Source organism: Armigeres subalbatus, chromosome 2, assembly GCF_024139115.2.
Source record: "Armigeres subalbatus isolate Guangzhou_Male chromosome 2, GZ_Asu_2, whole genome shotgun sequence".
NCBI classification, from domain to species: Eukaryota; Metazoa; Arthropoda; class Insecta; order Diptera; family Culicidae; genus Armigeres; species Armigeres subalbatus.
In genome coordinates, this window is record NC_085140.1 from 311,524,499 (window position 1) to 311,548,690 (window position 24,192).

Sequence of the window (24,192 nt, forward strand, 5' to 3'; positions counted from 1 at the left end):
CTCGAATGCAACTTGTTGCGTGCAAATCAGTTGAGGTAAGTGCCCGAAACTGAGTGACATTTTTTACGCATTTTTCGTATGAATTTGTATTTTGGCCCCTTCTGATCCCATATGTCGATCTGGCCAATTTCAAATAAAACAATGGGACAGGATTCTGCTCGGCACAACTTGTTGTGAGCAAATCGATTGAGGATAAATGCCGGAAAATGAGTGACATTTTACGCGATTTTCATCTGATTTGTATTTTTGAGCCATAACTTTCACGATCCATAGTCCGATCTGGCCAATTTCAAATAGGAAACAATGGGACAGGATTCTGCGTCGAATGCAACTTGTTGGAGCAAATCATTGAGGTAGTGCCCGAAAAAATGAGTGACATTTTTTTAGTAGTTTGCGCACACACACACACACATACACACACATACACACACACACACACACACACGACATCACCTCAATTCGTCGAACAGGTCGATTGAGTATAACACTATGGGTCTCCGGGCCTTCTATAAAAAGTTTGTTTTGACGATCATATAGCCTTTACGTATACTTAGTATACGAAAGGCAAAAATAGTTAATTTTCGATCCCATAATCCGATATGGCCAATTTTCAATAGGAAACAAGGGGACGGGATTCTATGTCGAATGCAACTTGTTGTGAGCAAATCGATTGAGGATAAATGCCGGAAAATGGTGACATTTTTCGCGATTTTTCGTATGAATTTGTATTTGGCCATAACTTTCAGTCCATGTTCGATCTGGCCAATTCAAATAGAAATAATGGGACAGATTCTGCGTCGAATGCAATTTGTTGCGAAATCGTTGAGGCTAAGTGCCCGAAAATGAGTGACATTTTTAAACGCGATTTTTCGAGATGAATTTTATTTTGGCCATAACTTCAGTCCCATAGTTCGATCTGGCCAATTTCAAATAAAAACAATGGGACAGGATTCTGCGTCGAATGCAGCTTGTTGCGAGCAAATCGTTTGAGGATAAGTGCCCGAAAAATGAGTGTTTTTACGCGATTTTTCGTATGAATTTGTATTTTGGCCATAACTGATCCTAGTCCGGTCTGACCAATTTCAAATGGAAACAACGGGACAGGATTCTACGTCGAATGCAACTTGTTGTGAGCAAATCAGTTGAATAAGTGCCCGAAAAATGAGTGACATTTTGAGTAGTTTTGCACACACACACATACACACACACAATACACACACACACACTACACACACACACACACACCGACATCACCTCGATTCGTCGAACTGAGTCGATTGGTATAACACTATGGGTCTGGGCCTTCTAATTTGTTTTGGAGCGATCATATAGCCTTTACCGTATACTTAGTATACGAGAAGGCAAAATGATAAATTTTCGATCACATAATCCATATGGCAATTTTCAATAGGAAACAACGGGACGGGATTCTACGTCGAATGCACACTTGTTGAGCAAATCGATTGAGGATAAGTGCCGGAAAATGAGTGACATTTTTACGGATTTTCGTATGAATTTATTTTTGTAACTTCTGATCCCATAGTCCGATCCCAATTTCAAATAGGAAACAATGGGACAGGATTCGCGTCGAATGCAACTTGTTGCGAACAAATCAGTTGAGAATAATTGCTCGAAAATGGTGACATTTTTACGCGATTTTTCGTATGATTTGTATTTTGCCACAACTTCTGATCCCATAGTCCGATCTGGCCAATTTCAAATAGGAAACAATGGGACGGATTCTCGTCGAATGCAACTTGTTGCAAGCAAATCAGTTGAGGATAAATGCTTGAAAATGAGTGCATTTTTTACGCGATTTTTCGTATGAATTTGTATTTTGGCCATAACTTCTGATCTCATAGTCCGATCTGACCAATTTCAAATAGGAAACAATTTGACAGGATTTTGCTCGAATGCAACTTGTTGCGAGCAAATCGGTTGAGGCTAAGTGCTCGAAAATGGTGACATTTTAACGCGATTTTTTCGTATGAATTTGTATTTTGGCCATAACTTGATCCCATAGTCCGATCTGGCCAATTTCAAATAGGAAACAATGGGACAAGATTCTGCGTCGAATGCAACTTTTGTGAAACAAATCGTTGAGGATAAGTGCCGAAAATTGAGTGACATTTTTTAGTAGTTTTGCGCACACACACACACACATACACACACACACACACACACACACACACACACACACACACACACACACACACACACACACACACACACACACACACACACACACACACACAGACATCACCTCGATTCGTCGAACTGAGTCGTGGTATATAACACTATGGGTCTCGGCCTTCTATAAAAGTTTGTTTTGGAGCGATCATATAGCCTTTACCGTATACTTAGTATACGAGAAAGGCAAAAAAGGGATCACATCCACCATTGCCCTAAACCAGGTGGGCATTCCGAGCAAACGCCTACTTTTAAAGAAGGAATCATATCCGCCATTTCTTTAATCCGGGCTACCGCCTACTTTAAAAGAAGGAATCACATCCGTTATTGCCTTAATCCGGCCAAAGGTCCACTTTTCAAAATGGAATCACATTTCATTATTACCAGAATCACATCTATCATTGCTTTATTCTGAGCAAGCGCCTCTTTTCAAGAAGGAATAGATACACCGTTGCCATAATCTGGCTAGCGCCTCTTTAAAAGAAGGATCACATCCACCATTGCCTTTATCCGGACAAGCGCCTACTTTTCAAGAAGGGATCACATCCATTGCCTTATTCGAGAAACGCCTGCCTTTAAAGGCACACCCACCATTGTCTTGATAAAAATATATTGCTTTTTCCTGAGTGAACAATGAATCCAATGGAGGGATAACATTTATCATTGCTTCATACTCGGCTAATGAAAGCTTTCTACGAAATGATTATGTCTTTTTAATATTATAACATTTATCATTGCTTCATACTCGGCTAATGAAAGCTTTCTACGAAATGATTATGTCTTTTTAATATTATTATCGACCGGTCTTATATTCACCATTCCGGGTTTTTCAGCACCACTTAGTCAAGCAACTAATTCAGTGAACAAAAATATGCCAAATGATCTTCGCTTTTAACGCTGTTCACAATTATACCAAACATCCGTTATCCCAAATGGCTTTATTCCAAATGACCCGCTCTCATTTGGATTGTAAAAATAAGTTTCTGTCTGTCTGACCCTTATAGACTCGGAAGCTACTGAACCGATCGGCATCGAAATTTGTATGCGGAGGTTTTTGGAGCTGTAGAAGGTTTCTAAGATGGTTCGAGACCCTACATGCTCTAGAAATGGGGTTCCAAACTAATGGAACATATTTCTGCATAACCCCAACTATTCAAAAATGACCAAATTTAGCATGTGGAGGTTTTTGAAGACAAGAAATGTGTCTATGCTAGTTCTTCCCACTTTAAGGTCAATCTGACAGAATCAATTTTCAAGCTGCGTTCAAGGCACACATTTCGATACGGAAGCAACAACAACTGTCATTTTATTTTTTCACGCATGCTGCGACGCAGCAAAGCTGAAAAATAAAATGACTTGATTACTTCCATATCGAATGCTGCAATCTGAAATTGGATTCCGTCAGGAACTATAAGCTCATGAAGGGGGGTTGGGGACTCCTGTACAAGTAAAACATTAAAACTTAAATTGTGATTACAAAATAGGTGTTTGTGCTAACGAATATTTTTAAGGAGAGATAAAGATCTACGGGTCTGCTAGTTAAAAATAAAGAAACTTCCTGTAAAAACAGAAACATTATAAATGTTGACATACCTACCATCAAAATAAATCAGATAAATAGCATTGAATAATTTGACATTGTTAGTTTTGTTTTTCATGTAAGGATATGCATGAAAACCTGCCCATTTCTCCTTTTATTTTGAAAAGAATCCGTATTTTCTCAAGTGCATTTTTTTTGGAAAAGAAATCATATTTTTGCGCTCTTCCTAAATGCTCATACATCACCTCTATAGAGGTGCTGTCAAGCTGAGTATATTGGTATATAGCATTATGGAACTCCAGGCCTTCTATTAGGCCATATATTCACTTCCTAGACAGGACTTATGCATGCTTTGAAATAAAGAATCAAAGAGAGAAATAATGCATAATTTTTGAAAGGATTCATTTCGAATAATGGATCATATTTTCGCTTGGCGTAAACGTAGCAAAAGCATCCTTTAAAATAAGGGATCATATCTCTTCTTGCACTGAACCGATAAAATGCCTGAATTGAACGAAGGAGCCGTAGTCTTTCTGCGCAAGTGCATCATTCTAAACAAAGGGATCTTCACTTTCCTTTTTTTGAACCGAACAAATGCCTAAATTGAAAGAAGGAATATCGTCTCTTGCCGTCTGCCGGGCAAATGCATGCTTTGCAAGAAGGGATCATATCATATCTTCCCTCACCTTAAACCAAGCAAATACCTGAATATCTTCTCTTGACTTCTGCCGGGCAAATGCATTCTTTGAATCAAGGAACCATATCTTCTTTTGTCGCCTGTTGGAAAATACAATCTTCGAAAAAAGGGATCATATCTTCCCTTGCATTGAACTGAGCAAATACTTGAATTGAAAGAGGGAACTATATCCTCTTTTGCTTTCTGCTGGACCTTTTTAATCCTTTGAAAGAAGGGATCATATCTTTCCTCATTCTAAACCAAGAAGATTCCTGGATTATTCGAAGGAACCATATCGTATTTCGCCATCTGCCAGGCAAATGCACATTTGAAAGAAGGGATCATATTCTACCTTGCCTTCAACCAAGCAAATGCCTGAATTGGAAGCAGAATCCATATCGTCTTTTGCCTTCTGATGGGCAACTGCATTTTTTGAAAGAAGGGATAATATTTTCCGTTGCCTTAAACTGAGCAAATGTCTAAATTGAATCCTCTCCTTTCTTGACTTTAGCCGAGTAAATGCATCCTTTGAAAGAACGAATTATATCTTCCCTTTCTTTAAACTGAATAAATGCATACATTGAGTAAAAAACCATACATATTCTCCCTTGTGTTATGCCGGGCAAAGGCATTATTTGAAAAAAGGAATCGTATCTATATATGCCGTTAAAATTCATCATTTGAAGAAGGAAACGTATAGTTTTTAGACTTATGCACGATAAAGTGTGCTTTTGAAGAGATAATTATATCTCGTGCAAAAATATTATTAGAATAGTTTTTGATCTTCAGCACTAATAATTTTGCTATTCTAGTTTCCGTCTTTTGTAGTTTGTCTTACTCAACTACTATCTTGCAACTTACCCAGAGGTAAAAGGATTTTACGTGGAAAAAGCTGATAATTAAAGCTTTATGGAGTCTACCAATTTTCCTTCGAGCAGTGATTTGATACAATCTTTAATTCAAAACAAAACAATTCAAAGCATCTCGCTTATAATATTCGAGCAATAATTATTATAAATAAATTAACACATTACTCATAAGATCCGGAATCGGTCATTATGTATCAATTATGCCAAACGGCGTTATGCCGAACGAGCTGCATGCTAGAGGTGTGCGCCGGTTCGATATTCATCGGTGGCAGCGTTTGTCAGAATTTTGGTCGGCGGCGGCGTGAATCGGCGTGGCGATTTTCTTTATTACGTTTCTTGAGAAACATGTTTTTTGCGCTTTTTCTGAATGCTTTCAAAATTTTTATTTTCAAAGAAAGAATCTTTTGAATTTCGCATGAATTCTATAAGTTTTTCCTAAATCTGGAAATTATTTTTGAATTTTCCACGGGAACTACTTTGAAGTTTCGACAAATCTTTGGAATTACCAAGAGAAGCTCTGTAAATTCCTAAATAAAATTGTTGAAATTTCACATAAAATTCGTCTCAATTTACATGAGAAACTTCAGAATTTCCACAAGAAATTGTTTTTAACTTCTACAGGAAAATCTTCGGAAATTCACGGAAAGTTCCTGTTGAGTTTCTGTTGAGCATTCTTCAAAATTTACATTGTTTTGTTTTGACGTTTTGACGTTGGCTTTCTCAGTCTAGAATAATTAAGACAACTAGTTTGACATGGCCAACGATAAAACAGTAAATTCTTAAGAGTTTTCAGATACACTAAGAAGTTTTCAAGGAAAATTCTCTGGAATATTCACGAGAGGTTCTCTGGAACGTTAAAGGGAAATTTCTTAAGAATTTTGTGTGAAGGATTTCAAAATTTAGATTTCAATAAAAAAAATCTTTGATTTCAACAGAAAATAGTTCGCAATTTTTACAGGAACAATAGACGTTCGATACCTGGAAGTCATTTAACTACAATACTACTGAAATTCGATGTTACATCAGTTTTACAGTTATCGGACAGCTGAACTTCAAAACGATTTCAAAGTCGATGATAGCTGCATTGCACAATCAGGTGCACTTCTGATGCATCTGATGTCGCACAAAATCATTTGACGTCTAGATAGCGTCGCAGTTATCGAACGGCCTGTGCTAACTGAAACGAAAACATGTTGCAATTATAGAACAACTTGTGTATTGCCATAAGAATTCTTGGGAAATTCCATTGGCCGAAAGCGACATACGACCGAATTGGTAATTTGGCCGAAAAAGTGGTTTGCCATAACAGGTCGTTTGGCCGAAATAATCGTTTCACCGAAAAGGTCATCAGCCGAAAATGCCGTTTGGTCGAAATGGTCGTTTGACAGAATGGGCTATTTGGCCGAAAATATCGTTTGGGCCAAAAGATCATTGCAAATGTCAATAACAAATGTTAACAATGTTATGGTCCGATGTACCATTTTCTTCATAACTTTTAAACGCAATGACCGATAGTTATAAAATTCAATAGTGATCAACAAGGCTTTGTACCATGTCGAATGAAACTTGTTGCGAAAAAATCGGTTAAGGATTACTATACGAAACGGCTTTTCAGCCAAATTACCAGTTTACCGCCCAAGAATTTCTTATCGAAAATAGAAAGAATTTTCTGAATAAATCCAAAAAATCCATTAAAAAACCAAGCAATTTATCCGTTGTTTCAAAGTTGACTAGCCCAAACTAGCCGAACCGAACCAATCCCTGCAAAAAAAATCACTCTAATAAAGGATAAAAAGCTAGCCGTTTTAATCAATCTAGATTGAGGAAGTCAATATTGAAGCATCCCGTTTACCAGTCACAATTTTCTGTGTTAATTTCAAAGAATCCTCTACAGAAACTCAATAGAAGCTTTCTGTGGATATTCTGAATATTTTCCTATAGAAATTTGGAACAGCTTCCCGTTAAAACTCTGAATAGATTCTCATGTAAATTCCAAACAATTTTCCTTGGTAAATCCAAGGGCTCCTTGGTAATTCCAAAGAGATCTCGGAAATTGTAATTCATGTTTAAAATCCGAAAATAATTTCCAAATAAATATTCTGGAAAAACTTTAAGAATTTTCTGTGGAAGTTCATAAAATGTTTGAGGTGAAAAAAAAACCTCCCGTTAATGGGTCGTATGAATAAAAAGTAGCAAAACTCAACGCTTGTAGTATCTTTATTAAAAAATAAAGTCCACAGAGAAAACTACATGTTTGATATGAATAAAAACATTTTCGAGCTTATGGCATATGCTACATTCGAACTTAGCCTTTACTATAGTATACTACCATTTACTACACGGAGAAACGTCAAAACAAAATAGACCCCATGATGACGATGATGATTTCATTTTTTTGCGGCTAATCAACAAAGACATGTCTGTTTTGTTTGTTTTCCTAAATTGGACTTCTATTTTCAAGAACAAAGCCGATTCGTTCGATTCTGATGAATAATCTGCATTTGAAACATGAGTAGCAACGTCTTGAGCAGACTACAAGAAATCAGTAGTGAACTCTTGTTTTATTCATACCGAATCAGTTGCTTGTAGTATGTTCGAAATGTGTAGTGTAGTAAAGTCTCTTTATTCATACGAACATGTTCCACAAGTGACGTCTACTACTGAAAATGTAGTAAAGTTGAACTTACTACTTTTTATTCATACGACCCAATGTCTTGAAAATATCCAAAATGACCAATTCAGCAGAACGACACTTTCGACCGAATGTCCATTTCAAATTTCGCTTAACTTTTCAAAAGGAACTAGTAACATTTTTTCATGAATTAATTTGAGTACTGCAATCAAGCTTTCATGTTTTCATTGATTGCGCTATTTGGATTAATTCAAGAAAAAATGTTACTTAGGTCCTTTTGAAAAGTTAAACGAGAAATGGCCCTTTCGACTAAACCACTATTTCAGCCAAAGGACGTATTCGGCTATTAAGATTTTCGAAGTTTTTTTCAGCCAAAGGAACTGTTCGACCAAATAACCTTATGCTAGATACCTTAACAAGTCTGAAAGCATAATGAGAGCTTTACAAACATATTTTGATTTTGACATCAAAATGATTTATAATTTGTTTTCAAATATGAATCATCATGATTGAGTACATATTTTTATCTCATTTTGCTATCTCTCAAATTATTCGGAACTTCCACTGAATCTTCGGAATTTCCACAGAAAGTTTTGGGGATTTCTTCAAAATTTAATCGGCGTGAAAAATTGTAGATCAGCGGCGTGGAAAATTTAAAACAGGCGCGCGCCGATGCAAAAATGTCGGTAACGGCGGCGTGTTAAAAACTCTCGGCGACGGCGCACACCTCTAGTACCTGCGTCATTCTGCGCTGTCGCCATCGCCTCGACACCATCGGAAGGATGCTACGCCTTAAATACGTCACTGGATTCCCTGCTGCTGTCTCCCACTGCAGCTACCATAGCCTTGTTAATCTGTCCCGGGCAGAAGCCATCCTGAGTAGACGAAAATAGCTCAATAATATCAAATCTTGATAAGCTAACAAAATGAGATATGGACATGATTGATATAAGTGACAAAAGATCAGACGATAATATCAATATTTTGCACTAAAATATCATGAGAGAGCAGTTAGCTATTTGTAATAGTGATCAATATCATGTACCATTAGTTTGTTCTGATCCATATCTTGATATTTAAATGATATTTCGTGCAAATTTTGATATTTTTGCCTGTTCTTTTATCGCTTATATCAATCAAGTCCATATCATGTTTTGTTATTCTGTTCATGGCTTCTGCCCGGGATGAAGAAAATAATAAAACATGATATGGACTTGGTTAATATAAGAGATAAAAGAGCAGGCGACAATATAAAAATACACTGAACTATCATTTGAATATCAAGATAAGCTATGGATAGCAACAAACTATGGCACTTATGAAATGATCAATTATAACAAATAGCATAACTTGATATATATATATATTATATTATTATCTATCTATATCATTTGGATATTATTGACTACGTTTACTCATCGTTAATCTCTCTCGTATGTCTTTCTCTCGTTGTCGTCTACCAAGAAAATGTTTGATTGGATCGTTAACCCTAAATGCGCAATGTTGTTTTAAAACAACAAACCGAAAATACTTCAATATTAATTTTTTCAATGGTTATTTACGTTAAAATATTTCCGACGATTTCTAAAAAATCGCTTTGCGCCTTAGGGTTAAAGATGGCAATTCCGCGTTTTGATTTCAACTATGAAACCATCAGAACCGTAATAATTAACGAACCATTTATTCCTACTTCAATGTTGTACCCTTTAACTTCGACTAGGTAACCAATTAGCATTTATACGAAGCTATGTTCTTGTACAAAACAGTTGTTTTCAGAACCTAACTCCCAACTGCTCTTGAGCACTCCGTGCTTGAGCCCACCAAATAAAAGAAAGATTTGAAAAAGTTCTTTAAGGACAAGCCTCCCGGAATCCAAAACTTGATGCACTCGCGTTTTCAAGGGCACCCCATTCACAACGGAAGGCACGCACAACTGTCATTTTTTATTATTTTTCGTACGCGGTAAAGCGGAAATAAAAGCATTACAGTTGGTTCTGTATTGAGTGGTGTGTCCTAGAAAACGCGAGTAGATTTAAATTTTAATTTCGGGATGCTCGTCCTAAAGACTATATGATTTTTGCCTTTCTCGTACACCAAGGTGTAACGAAAAGGCTGTATATTCACTTCCAGATGATTTTGTAATAGAAGGTCCAGAGAACCAGAGATCCAAAGTGTTATATACCAATCGACTCAGCTCGACGAATTGAGATGATGTCTGGCTGTATGTATGTGTGTGCGTGTGAGTATGTATGTGCGCAAAATAAAACTCACTCATCTTTTAGGCACTTATCTTGATCCAATTTGTTTGCAACAAGTTGCATTCAATGGGAAATCCTGTCCCATTATTTCCTATTGAAAATTGGAATCGGACTATGGGATCAAAAGTTATGGCCAAAATATGATTTTTATACAAAAAAAAACACGCTAGGAAATTCTCACTTATTTTTTTAGCATATCTGATGCACTAGAAAGGCACAAACACCGCTAAGTAGATCAATCAGGGTTTTTTGATGTATTTATAGAACTTTTCCATGATACATTTTCATTTTAGTCTCCATAAAATGTAACCATGGTTCACAAACAGAAAAAAGCTATATTTTTTCTCACAATCAACAAAGCTCATTTACTTTTATTTTAAATTCGTTATGAACACATGGTTCAAAGACATAAGCTGCCATTAAATAGTGACAAATTTGATTTGAAATACGATCACAATTCAAAGCATTGCGCAGCCATCCCACGCGTCTTGCTGTTTCGTGTCGATTGTTATGGTCATAAACGGACACCATAAAACGCATCCGCTGCACTTTGTTGGGAGCAACGTGAAAGTAAACTTTACGAGGATCCAATGTTTATGCTCCCAGCGGAGATGATGTTTGATGCGTCCTGGCGCGCTGATGGTTTATTGCTGCTGCTGCTATCGACTGCCCCTCGACAACGGACCGCGATGTGCTTCAGCCAATCTGCAAAATACTAGCACTGATAACTCCGGACCCGATATTGAGAGAGCTTTGCAAAATGCTTTTGAGCATTGGTGCGCTTAAAATCAATAACACGAGATGTGTTGCATCACAAAAACGGACCTAATGTGGAACATCCCTAGATGAGCGACAGTTACACAGGCACAAAAATGCCTCGTAGGGGTCGTGATAACGGTCTTTTCAACATGTAAACGTTTGCACAGATTCCTTGTTTCGAGGAACCAAATACTGTGAAAATATTGAAATCAAGCTTAATAAAACCACACGAGCTATTTTGTGGCTGTGTAACTATCGCTCATCTAGGGATGTTCACGTGGGTCCGTTTTGTGTGATAAACTAGGATGATCTGGGAGATGGGAGAGTTGAGAATGAAAGTTGGAGTGATTTATGAGCTTTTGCTCTTTCGTTGAAGCTGCATTGAAGCTTTTTTGGCTTTATTGTATTTGAGCAAAAGCTTCTGAAGTAGCAAAGCAATGTATGATTCGTCTATCGTCCACCAGATGCGTGATATATAACAGTGATGTATTTGAAACAGTATAAGTGCTAAATCATTAGTGATCGTTAAAAGCTCGTCATATCTCGTATCGGATTTAAAATCCCAAAATCTGTGTTCAAAAAACGAGTAAATATCAACATTCTTGTATAAAATATCGCCTTAACCTTAGAAAGCGCCTAACAAATATCACGTAAAAAATTGAGTGAAAAGAAATTTAAAAAAATACATATATTTTGAAATCTGCGCAACAATATCCGTTTGATGATAAATCACGGTTGAGGCAGGCTTTTTCGTCATAGTCTGGAAAACCAATAAAAGAGACAGTTTTTTTCCGAAATTCATCCGTACCGAAGGATAAAAGTTCTGCTATAGTGGAGTTCTAGTTAATGGACGTTTTCAAGGAAAAACGAACATCATTTAACTTTGGCAACATAAACGTTTGAAACGTTTTGCCAATATCGAACGGGGTCTGTAATATTACCAAATATTTATACGGAATGAAAATATGTGCATTAATCTATTTCAAGGTATATTATATGTTTAATTTTGAGAGTAATTGTACCTACCCATTTTCTAATCAAACCATTAGCTTTCTGCTTTTTGATTTCTCACGTACTGATATGCTTACATCGAAAATTATTAGTTTGTTCATAACTCTAAAAATCCTCTATGAAGCAGAGCAGGCAAATATCGCTGAATTACAGAAACGTACTTGGGATGCTGAAATATTTTCAGCATCATTTAGCTCAACTTATCGCCTTATCGCCAAGGTCAAGATCAACTCCTTCTTCTGGACGTTGTCAATTGCAGATGCGGACATGATCTCTTCGAATGGTAAAATCATGACAGGAAGGAATGTACACGACAGGAATGTTTCTGCAAAAGTAAAAAAAAAAACAACAAAAGCTAGTATAGGTATTAGAATGAAAAGCGTACCTAAATATCCGCACTTCAGAATTTCCACGTGTAAATCAACCAGAGTAGGAATTTTCTTTAGATAACCCAAGTTGTTCAACGTAGCTGTGAACTCATCGTGATAGAACTTGATCAGCTCATCCCGATGATTGTCTCTCGTCTCTATCGAGCATGTATTGTACAATGAATAGATAATATCGCATGCAGGAGTCCCCCAGAAGCTCATTTGATAGTCAAGCTAAAGAAATAAAAGTAGTTAAGTGATAGCTACTATCCACCAGGAATATTTTTTTAACATTAATACCAGCAGAATGTCTTTCGTAGCGCTTCCCTCGATTTTGTACATCATATTCTTGTAATGCAAGTCGCCATGGTTCAGCACATTGTACAGATTGGAGTCCTTAAGTTGAAAGATGGTTTTTAGCTTGGTTATGATGGTGTCCTTTAAGCTGTCCAAACGGTCACCGTACTTTTCATAGCCAGACCATCCGTGACAGAGTTTGGCCAGTATAGCTATGTTCGCTATCCACATTTTACTGAAATCCGTGTGCATTACACCTATGAGGCTTTTGTCTAACTTAGGAATAACTGGCACCTTTAAACAAAATGGAAGAAATGAGACTTATTTTGTTTTTTAGATTTTCAGAGGTTTACCGTATCAGATAAAACTATTGAAGCAGCATGCCATCGTGCCAGTTTTGTGTACACAATCTTAGCATCGACGAGGTTCAACTGATGATACTTCATTTGGTAGTCTCGTTTGGTGATATCCTCGAATACCATTACCCAGAATGGGTCGTTTGAAGAGTATAGGAGCCTAAAAATCAAGAAATAAGATAAAATGTATGATTTCAATAGCGAAATATTAAACATGTCAAAAATATGATAGGGCTCGACCAAAGAAATGGGAACAACAATTTATGAAGCATTGGAATTAATTAGTTTGGTGAATCGCAGATCTGACTGTACTCGGCACTGAAATCCGCAGTACACTTTTAGCAAAACTAAAAAATCCCAACTCCAACATGACGCGAAACGTCTACCGTTTGATTTTGACATTTGCTTTTCAGTTGTGAAAATGACATCGAAGCACAAGGAGTAACGTGTCATGTTTTCCTGCAAACCAACTTGACCAAGGCGGACTTTAAACAGCTTCTAGGGCAGGAATATTATACGAAAAACGGAAAGATGACAGAGATTTTCATACACATTAAGCTGTCGAAGTCTGCCACAAAATATTTCGGGTTGGAGATTTTATCGACTTGTCTGGGTTATCTGGTATCGTGTTAGGCTTATTATATACGAATGCGAAATAAGTAGTAGCTGGGCTTAGAAGCCCCGCAGTTAATAACTGTGGAACTGCTGAATAAAACTGCCAATAATGCCAATAAGAAAAAAATACATTATGTCACTGTGCAAGATAGATAGTTACTGTAATCTTTACATTTCAATGCTTTACGAGATTGTATCATTGTCGTTATATTGCAGTCATAACGCTGTATTGACGAATTGAATAGAATCAATTTGATCTCCAATAATTTCCTGTGGATGACATAGTAGGTAAATAATCAACCCAGTAGATAACGGTCAAATTATGATTAGTATGCACCTGCCACGCTCCGTGTGTAACTGTCATTTTGTGAACAATCGAAAAATTTCGTCAGTTTTAATTGATTGTTGTGATAAGATTTGAATGACCAACAGATTGTGAATGACCAACAAAAAGTAAATGCATACGAAAGAGAATGATATGCAATAAATATTAAGGCTTCGTCACTGCTGTCTATAAATAAACCGTTTATTTGAGAAACTGCATATGTAACATTTTTGATCAAAATGAGATTTTTATATATTCAGAATCCCCGTCGTCCAAAACTACATATTCTTGTCAAAAAACACGAAAAAAAAATTTGTTCAGGAATGTTTGATTTTTTTGTCGTTTGTTTGAGATACTTGCACGCACTTTGAAAAGCAATTATGGAGTACTGCTTACAGCTTTCGCACTGGAAATGCCCCAGGGTGTTTAGTTTTGCTAAAAACTTTTGAACTGTATCGAAGAAATCTAAAGATTCGGTGCCAATTTGTTCAAAAAAAGTGTGTTGTTATTTCCTCAAAATTTTGTAATATGAATATAGGGTATCCAATCATGGTTTGAACCAAATGGCGGATTTCAGATGAGCCGTCAAAACAAAGTTGATTTATTTCATTAAAGGGACCCTAAGTAACAATTTCAAGGCTTCATGGATTTATTTAAGTTTTTTGACGATTTTATCGCTGCTTTGTTCAATGCTGCAAGATTAGCTTTGTTTGAAGACTTATAGCTATCTCCAAAACCATAATAAAACGTCTAATAAAACCACAAATGTCAAAAGCTTCATAAACTTATGAATGGGCTAATGATTATCTTGAGGACTCCAATAAAACCAATTCTGAAAACTGTAATAAAACCGGATATTTTGGTCATAGGCTTGTCTTACGCATAACCTCCATTTAACTTAGTGGTTTTTTTTATAGATTTATAATGGGATTATACAAGAACATAATGTTTATGTTGAACTTCATGCACTATGGCCAACCGAATGGCCAAAAACAAATGTTTCTATTATGTTTCTGCTTCAAGTTTCTCGAAAACTTAAACAAAGAAAACAATAAATAGGGGAAATGTTCAGATCTCCATCTCACTGAACATATTTTCATCTCATCACGAAACAAAGAAAAACGGCACTAATTTCGTCGCTTCTTTTTTGTCATCATGCGTGCTCACTGCTGAAGAAAATCACAAAAATAAGAAGCAAATACCTATTTGATGAGATGAACATCGGAGCCATGAGATGAAATCCAGGAGCTGTTCCTCCACAATGAATACGTAAACTTTGAAAATTGGGCATTCACATATTTGAAATTTTGTTGTTTATTGACAATAAAATCCATATGTCAAATCCCACGCCTGAGAATGAAATAGATTATGAAGATCGAATAAACTAACCGAATATGTCATTTTATTTCCGTTAAATTAAGATAGTATAAATACAAACACGCAACAAATGGTGCGATAACCAATATTTGAGTTGTTCTACTGCCGCTGTTGGAAGCATAACTTCAATTGCAATTATTGTGGACCCCGGTAACTTGATCACTTATAACCTGAACACTTTTGAATTTGTAGCTTGATGGCTTGAACATCGTTCACATTAAAAATAGTTCAGACGCCATTCAGCACGAGGAATGGCGAAAATGAAAATTGAACATCGTGAAAGAGAACGCATAATCAAAACAAACAGCAAAAAGGTCAGACAGAAACTGTTTTATCTGATGCTCATTAGGCCGATACAAATATTTAAAAACTATTTTGTCTCCCTCCCCCTCGATTTTTTTTGCCAAAAAATAATGTCTAAGACGAATTAAGTACTGTCCATTTAATTCCACCAGTTAATTTTCGTTATCTTTGCAGATACGTATTTCGACCACAACTGTGTGGTCGTCTTCAGTGTCTTGTACTTGACTCGACTCAAGTACAAGACACTGAAGACGACCACACAGTTGTGGTCGAAATACGTATCTGCAAAGATAACGAAAATTAACTGGTGGAATTAAATGGACAGTACTTAATTCGTCTTAGACGGTTTAATACATTCCACTAAACGAGCTTAATATATTTTTCCGAAAAAATAATGTTTCGAGGGGGCAACAAAATAAAATTCTGATAATTTTGAGGATTTTTAAAACATTCTTTAACAAATCCGATGAGTTTATTTCTTATTGTTTTCATTTTATAATTGATTTTTTATTATCCTCCCCCCTTGACCTTTCGGAGACCAGTAGGACAAAATGTTAATTAAATATTTGTAACGGCCTTAAATAGTTATTAAAAGTTCGAATTAGAAATGAACGCCGTTGATTTGATTGAAGTACCATTTAAGTTACTTGGAGTCCACGTATCGAACTTGATTCCTCTCTCCATCTTCTCACAGTACATTTATTGTATTCATTTTTCTTGTACAATGAATTAATTAGCAAATTCTAGCAAGTACTTATCATACTTGAAAGATACGCAAAACTGTATTTTGACCATCACAACGACCCACGGTGTAGTAGCAGCCATGATGGTAGTATAGAATTGATTTTATGTCGGCAAAAATCTTTTGCGATATTCACTGCATTTCAAAATGATTTACAAATCTCGGAGCACAAGAAATTTTTCGGTGCGAATCGAAATGCCACAAGTAAAAAAAAACAATACATTGATTTATGATTTGTTCAAATTTAATTCCCGTAAATCACGATATTGCGACGGCGCATTTAAATAAACTGCTTTTCTTACCTGGTTTCACCAGAAATTCGAAGGCGCACCAAAATTGTATGCACGCGCGCGAGTTCTGGGGCATCCAATTTCCGTTGATTCCATATTATTTTACATCCATATGCAATAGACCTCTTCATGTTTTCAAAAAGTATCAAAAATTCAACCGGTCAGCCCAGAATCACAGTTCTTATGCTAAAATAAGCCTCCTGTCAAATTTTCAGCTAATTCGGATAAAATTTCGAGGTGGCTCAAGTCGATTTAATGTTTTTGGGCTATTTTCAATTTTGAAAAAAAATCTAACAAGAGATATAAACGCCGAAAATCATCGCAACAACCTCTAAATGGAAGATTTTGGTGTGCTCTACAAGTCTTGTGAACATTGCGATTCGTTCCGTTCATGTTTTGACCATGTTAAAGTGATTTTCAAGCTTATAAGTGCATAAAAACACTGTTTCCACTAAAAGTCGTTGTTCTACAAAATTCTTGAATTTATGACAAATCATTGCTAATTTAAAATATTTATTTTCCTCTTTTTTCCCTGGACATTTGAGTAATATAACTTCTAATGTCCGATTTACCGTTAAATTCTTAAAAATCAGAAGCTGAACATTTGTCATAAATTTGCACGCTAGGATTTCCTTAAACAACTTATTCGAACAAAACATAAATCAAATTATATGATATTTCATGCTAACAACAAACGACTTCCAAATTTGGCTCATTTCATCATATGTCTGTATGCTTTTACCATTTAGTGCCTCGTAATAACAAGTGAAATTAAAGCTTCTTTGTTCGAACAACTTGTTTGACGAAATCCCAACGTGCAAATTTATGACAAATGTTCAGCTTCTGATTTTTAAGAATTTAACGGTAAATAGAACATTAGCAATTATAATACTCAAATGTCCAAGGAAAAAAGAGGAAAATAAATGTAATAAATTAACAATGATTTGTCATAAATTCAAGAATTTTGTAGAACAACGACTTTCAGGGGGAAGAGTGTTTTTATGCACTTTAAAGCTTGAAATTCACTTTAACATGGCCAAAACGTGGACGGAGCGAATCGCAATATTCACAAGACTTGTAGAGCACACCAAAAACTTCCTTATAGAGGTTGATGAGATGGTTTTCGGCATTTGTATCTCTCGTTAGATTTTTTTTTCAAAATTGAAAATAGCCCAAAAACACTAAATCGACTTGAGCCACCTCGAAATTTTATCCGAATTAGCTGAAAATTTGACAGGAGGCTTATTTTAGCATAAGAATTGTGATTCTGGGCTGATCGGTTGAATTTTTGATACTTTTTGAAAACATGAGGAGGTCTAGTATGCATGAATGTTGTTTTCTATCCTTCCATTGAATGTTGTTTTTTTTTTATTCTTCCATTCCTACGATTTTCCCTTTTTTCCAGATCAATAACAAAAGAGAAATTCCCTTTTTTGACAGCGGTTTTATGGCAGCTTTATTAGCAACCTCGAGCTTGCTTTGAAGACGTTCTCAAGAGTGGTCCACTTGGTCATAACATAATCTTGTAGTGGTCTTCAAGAGGTTGTCATGTAGATCTTAGTTTTATTGCTAGTCTTCAAAATTTGCTCTCCAAAACTGCTAATGGATGTTACTTGGGACATGTTACAACTGCGATTTCTAGTTTATATTGAAGCTTAGTTCATTATCTTTCTAACATCCTGGGTGCACATATTCACATATGCTTAGATTCATTGAAAAAACTTAATAATTACATAACTGTGATTCGTACCAAAAAGGTTGAGATAGTCAAAATTTCGTTCGAATCAGCATAACTTTGCCTTGAAAAATCCGATTTTGATAAAACAGGGACCATTGGACGCGGACACTCTTCTAGTATAGTGTCCCTATGCAGATTGGCCCTCAGCCACCGGAGATGTTCGGGATTTTCCGAGGGTATGTTCAAAATACATTTTTTGTACTGCTTGTCATTTTATGTGACGTTTACTTTCATCATGTTTTATGTTTTCTCCATAAGCTAGAACTAATATGCCGCCCAATGCTGGCTGTAGATCGAGAATCCATAGAAACTACGCTGAAATATGGCCATTTCCGTAAAAACCGTTCCGAAAATATGATGAAATGATAACAGATCGAAATAATGCAAATATGAGTATCTAACTTCATGGCTTTGCGAGACGATAATTACAGGAACATTTCCATAATTATAGTGTCCACTGCCACCCTTACAGCAGGTTCCAAGGGCCTTCCCGGAAGAGTCGGTTTTGGCACCATCTGGAACCATGCATATATAGGTCGCAAAATTCATGTTTTCTCTAGACGATAAATATAGGATCTTTATTAAAGATATATTTTGAGGACTGTAAGACTCTCTGGTAAATTTGTAACAGGTTCCGGATGTTCTGCAAAAGTGATATTTATTCAGGGTGTATGGCCAATCCCGTACCGTTTTCACGAAAATGCCCATATCTCTGCGTATACCTAATGGATTTTGGATCTGCAGCCAGCTTTGGTCAGCACATTAGTTCTAGTTTCTGGGGAAAGCATAAAACAAGATGTCAGTAAACGTCACATAAAATGACAAACAGAAGAAAAAATGCATTTTTAACATACTCTCGGAAAACCCGGAACATCTTCGGTGGCCAAGGACCTATATCAGGTTTTGCATGGGGATAGTATACTAGAAGAGTTTCCGCGTACGATGGTTCCAATTTCATCGAAATCGGATTTTTCTACGCAAAGTTATGCTGATTTGGACTTCGACAAAATGTTGCCTATCTCAACCTTTTTGTCCAACCCCTGTACTCTTTGTCATCAACAGAGTTTGTTGCTGACAAACGCACCAAGCGACAAACCTTTATCCGAACCGGAACACAATATGACAAGAATAATTTGCCTTGCATGCTCTTATATTTCCGAGAATACGATGCTAATTTTGTAATCTTTGTTCGATTCTCGAATATTTCCATAAAATCAGAAACTAGGATAGCATAAAACTGAAATTTGCTCTACAAATAATGCAAAATAACGGGTTGAAAAGTTAGCAACAAGATTCTCTTCTTTTTTGTTGCTGACAAAAATTTTCGGATCTTTGTCATTATTATCTCCGACAAAAACAAAGCTTTGTCGTTGGTTCGCTTTTGTCGCTTGTTTCGCACGCGCATTTCAGAAAAATTGATTCCCTGATCATAACACATGTTCACGATATTTATCAGTTTGTGATAAGTTCGTTGATTTGATTCACGAGTATTGAGTGATTTAGAATTTGATATGACGGGAATTAGTGCCATGGATGAATTAGCGCATAACCCTACAGTGGTTTTGTCCCACTGAAGACGAAGGCGGCCGCCCAGATAAAGAACATTGATGCGAGTAGAGATAAAGACAGAGTTAGACCTATCGAAGTTCGTGGTCAGATAGTGCATGATGGGGATGTGTTCAAAGTATTAAAGAATTTTTGGCCAATGGCAAAACTTTCATTAGCATGATAGACATAGAAAATTTAAAAATGTTAAAGGGAGATGCTCGCCAACTTGCCGTATGTTCAAAGAATTAAAAATAAGTAACAAAGACGAAGAAGCGATACGCTTGATTGGAATCAGCTGTTCAATATATTCACTGCAATCATTTAAACTCCTTATTCAGGGCTACTGTTTCAGATTTTAATCACTTCTGTATCACTTCTACCTCCATTGCAATAATTTGCGAGGGTTTGGAAAAAGATGCGAACTTTATTTCCTGTCCAAACAAGTCATATCCCTGTAATAATAGTTTGGTTTAATAAATATTAATAAATATTAATAAATATGAAGGGAACGATATAGTATATAATAATTGCAATATAATAATTGCAATAAATAAATCAAATCAAATCCATTACAAAACTGATTTATCATTGTGGCAATTTTTTCATGTAACCGCATTTGGAAATCATCACTTCTCTAAGTTTTATCTCATAACTCTAATATTTATTTTATTTAAAACGCAAGTACTCGTGTTCGAAGAATAATAATTCAATTGAAGCCTAATTCTTTTTTTTTGTTGAGATTAATATTCGGACTGGAGAATTGGTTATGGAAATCTTACATCGACTGGAAATTGGAAATATGCCACAATTTAGATTTCATTTATAATTCGATGAGTACAGCGTTTTTGATTAAAGTTTCGATGGAGCAATTGAATCTGATAGATAGAGTAACCTTAGAAAAGTAAAATCATGAATAGTGCGCTTTGTAATACTTTCCCAACGCCAACGTATCACACATATGCATGCTCCTGACGATCGTATCTCACCTCGGTCCAAACTCCGTGTTGTCTCCAACCGAACGCAACAGACGTACCATTTCCGGGATCACCGTTTGATACATGATAGTTTCCGTTCCGAAAATCTCCCCTCCTTTGAGGAGGTCCTTCTTGATGCCTTCCTGCGCAGGAATCGTTTTAATAACCAGCGATATTTCACAATTCTCGCCACGGCTGTTGAAAGTTACTTTGGCGCGGAAAATGACACTCGCGAAATGATCTCCCGGTTTAGTACCTGGGATGAGTTTACTGTCGCTCACTGATAGATCGGAATCGTTTTCCGAATGTTTAAGCACTTTCTCAAAAAATGCATCATCCATCCATTGGGGAGCATGCATTTCATCTTTGTTGAAAGCCATGATTTGTTCTGCGATGTTGTGTGCAAAGAGCCGGGAATGTCGTACACGTAGAATGGAAATGGGATGTCTAAAACTGACCACGCGGCTATCGCATGCGACTATAAGGAATGAACGCAGCTTTTAAACTAAATTACTTGCTGGTAACCGAATGGTGCGATGCTGATGATTTCGCAAATCAGCTAAATCTTTTGCTTCTGCCTTAGTGTGATTTTACCAGTTGATGTAGTATAACGAATAAATGATAGGTCGATTGTCACATAATTGATTTGAACGAAATTTATTTGGCAGATAATTCTCCAACCCCGTTGTAATTCGTTAACTTCATTGATTGGCGCCCAGGCATTTTTGTCAGGGTGGACGAGGGAATCTTATCAGATACGTATGGCACACTTATTCTTTGTTTTATAGGCAGTATAGTATAGTACAGTATAGGCAGCAAATTGCGGTTTGATATAACGTATAACGTAACACTCAGAAGGGGGGGGGGGGGTTCCGGAAGTGTGACAATTTATACAAAAATTTACAATGATTCATACAAAAAGTGTGATATAGGAAGGAAGGGGGTTGAAAATGGCATTTTTTTTAAATTTCGTAATTAATGGATCTTCCCAAAGGAACGTATGAAGATTGCAATATGGGACCTTCCTTAGGTGGCTGGGTTCGATACCCGGCTCGGTCTATGAATTTTTAGGGCTAGAAATTTTCTCGATTTCCCTGGGCATAAAAGTGTCATCATGTTAGTCTCATGTTATACAAACATAGTAACTTGGCTTAGAAACCTGGCAGTTAACAATTGTGGAAGTGCTTAATGAATACTAAGCTGCGAGGCGTCATTGTCCCAGTGGGGGATGTAATACTACTAAGAAGAAGAAGACGAAATATATTGCACTTTTAGTGTTTTTTTACATTCAGCAAGCCCGTTAGCTAAATTTATGCTTTATGCTGAGGGTATGCGATAACACACTTTTTCTTAAAGAAACGAAACGACATTTAAAATGTCTATCTTGATTCGAATCGAAATGAAACGAAACATAGATTTACTTTCGATTTTATTGAATTATATTGACCTAAACTACGCAATTCTGATATCATTTTTACGAAGTCAAATAACTGTTTTGCGACTAATAGAGTTATAGTATAAGAAGAAGTAGGGTGTGAAACATCGCCGCGTTCCCGTTTATATCCTATTGGCGATAAGGCAACACACCAGCATTTGTAGCGCTTTCAAAGGAATACATCGTGTGCTCCCGAATCTGATCAATTTCTCATATCTGATTGCATTGACATTCTAAGCCCGACTTCCTAAATATTGAGTCGGATCACTTTTATTAAGAATAGCATATCCCAAAAATTGAGTTAAAGATACTTTTCGTTTTCTGTTAAACATTTCCAAAAAATCACTGAATAGAATAAAAACTAAAAACGAATTTATCGACTCAGAATGGGGTTATTTAGTAGGCGTTAATAAAAATTTGGACAACAGCTTTACGGTTAAGTTTTGGTTCAGCGGCACAGCCGAAGTTTTTGATAATATAAAGCATGGTTTCAAAATTCCGCGGACTTTCGTTAAATTTTGTTTTTAAGTTTTTTACGAAACGAACGAAATGAAGAAATCAGATTTCGTGGTTCGTTTCGAACCACCTGAAACGGTATGGTTCTAAATACCGAATATACTTACTTCATGCTATGTTTCGAGATGAGATGGATTTGTTACAGTTATAGAAAAATGAAACAATTCTCCTAGATCGTTTACATACTGAAAGTTGACTGTACCAAGAAATCAATATTTTTGATGCCCCTAATTGGTTTGAAGAATTCGGAGCAAAAAAATGAATTTCATTTCTGGCCCTTCGGCTTTATGGATGTTTGATGAAAGATTTATTCCATTGTCCAAAATCGCTTCATACCTTCTACGATGTAGCACTTTATCAGATCTCTACGATGTAGCACTTTATCAGATCAGACATTCTCGGCTCCCTGGACATAGTGTATCCATTGTACTTGCCACGCAAGATACATACTCATGAAAGGGCGGGTATAGAAAAGCTTTCAATTAAATAACTGGCTACGTTCCTACCTAGTGCAACGCCAAGTAACCGTAAATATAGGAAACCACTCATCTCGTTGTTTTTCGAATGGCTCCGGAGTCCCCCAAGGAAGCACGCTTGGTCCATTGCTGTTTTCGCTTTTCGTGAATGATGTTACCTTCATCCTGCAGCGTGGAGGACTGCTGTTGTTTGCGGACGATCTTAAAATTTACCTCGTTGTTCGAAACCTGGCGGACTGCCTAGAATTGCAAAAACGTTTAGATATCTTCAATGATTGGTGTGATCGAAACATGATGGTTCTTGCCATCGCTAAATGCAACGTGATAAGCTTTCGTCGCACTGTAGATACCATGATCTTCGATTATAATATTGCAGGTACTACTCTACAACTTGTCGACCATATCGAAGACCTCGGTGTCATATTGGATGATAGGTTAACCTACAATCGTCACTTATCTACTACTATTGACAAAGCGAATCGCCAGCTCGGATTCATGTTCAAAATTTCCAGTGAATTTCGAGATCCTTTGTGTTTCAAAGCACTCTACTGCTCATTAGTGCGGTCTCATTTGGAATTTGCTTCAGTTGTTTGGAATCCTTATCAAGCCGTATGGACGGCTCGTTTGGAAGCTGTCCAGCATAAGTTCGTCCGCTACGCACTACGCCATCTCCCTTGGAGGGACTCGCTCAATCTTCCACCATACGCTGATCGTTGTCGCTTACTAGGACTGGATACTCTTGGCAAGCGGAGGAATGTGGCTCAAGCAGTTTTTATCGCTAAATTATTGCTCTCTGAATACGATGAGCCAGATTTGTTGACAAAGATACAACTTTACGCACCCTCTCGTACACTCCGGCCTAGAGATTTATTGTATGAAGCAGTTCAAAGCACGAAC

At 36.6% G+C, this 24,192-nt stretch overlaps 3 protein-coding genes across 4 annotated transcripts in view; 1 reads left to right on the forward strand and 2 right to left on the reverse strand.

Annotated features, from left to right (window-relative positions):
• The window catches only part of LOC134212579 (dual specificity calcium/calmodulin-dependent 3',5'-cyclic nucleotide phosphodiesterase 1-like), a 705,268-nt gene that overhangs the window by 498,631 nt on the left and 182,445 nt on the right, over window positions 1-24,192 (reverse strand). The window lies entirely within an intron of this gene.
• The window catches only part of LOC134212583 (uncharacterized), a 186,981-nt gene that overhangs the window by 116,756 nt on the left and 46,033 nt on the right, over window positions 1-24,192 (forward strand). The gene's annotated exons all lie outside the window — the stretch shown is intronic.
• LOC134216255 (uncharacterized) lies at window positions 12,136-21,326 on the reverse strand. Its single transcript, XM_062695194.1, has 5 exons — window positions 20,881-21,326; window positions 12,954-13,116; window positions 12,604-12,894; window positions 12,321-12,537; window positions 12,136-12,260 (listed from the first exon to the last, which is right to left on the reverse strand). The coding sequence occupies exons 1-5, from the start codon at window positions 21,246-21,248 to the stop codon at window positions 12,136-12,138; spliced, it is 1,164 nt and encodes a 387-aa protein (XP_062551178.1). The 5' UTR covers window positions 21,249-21,326.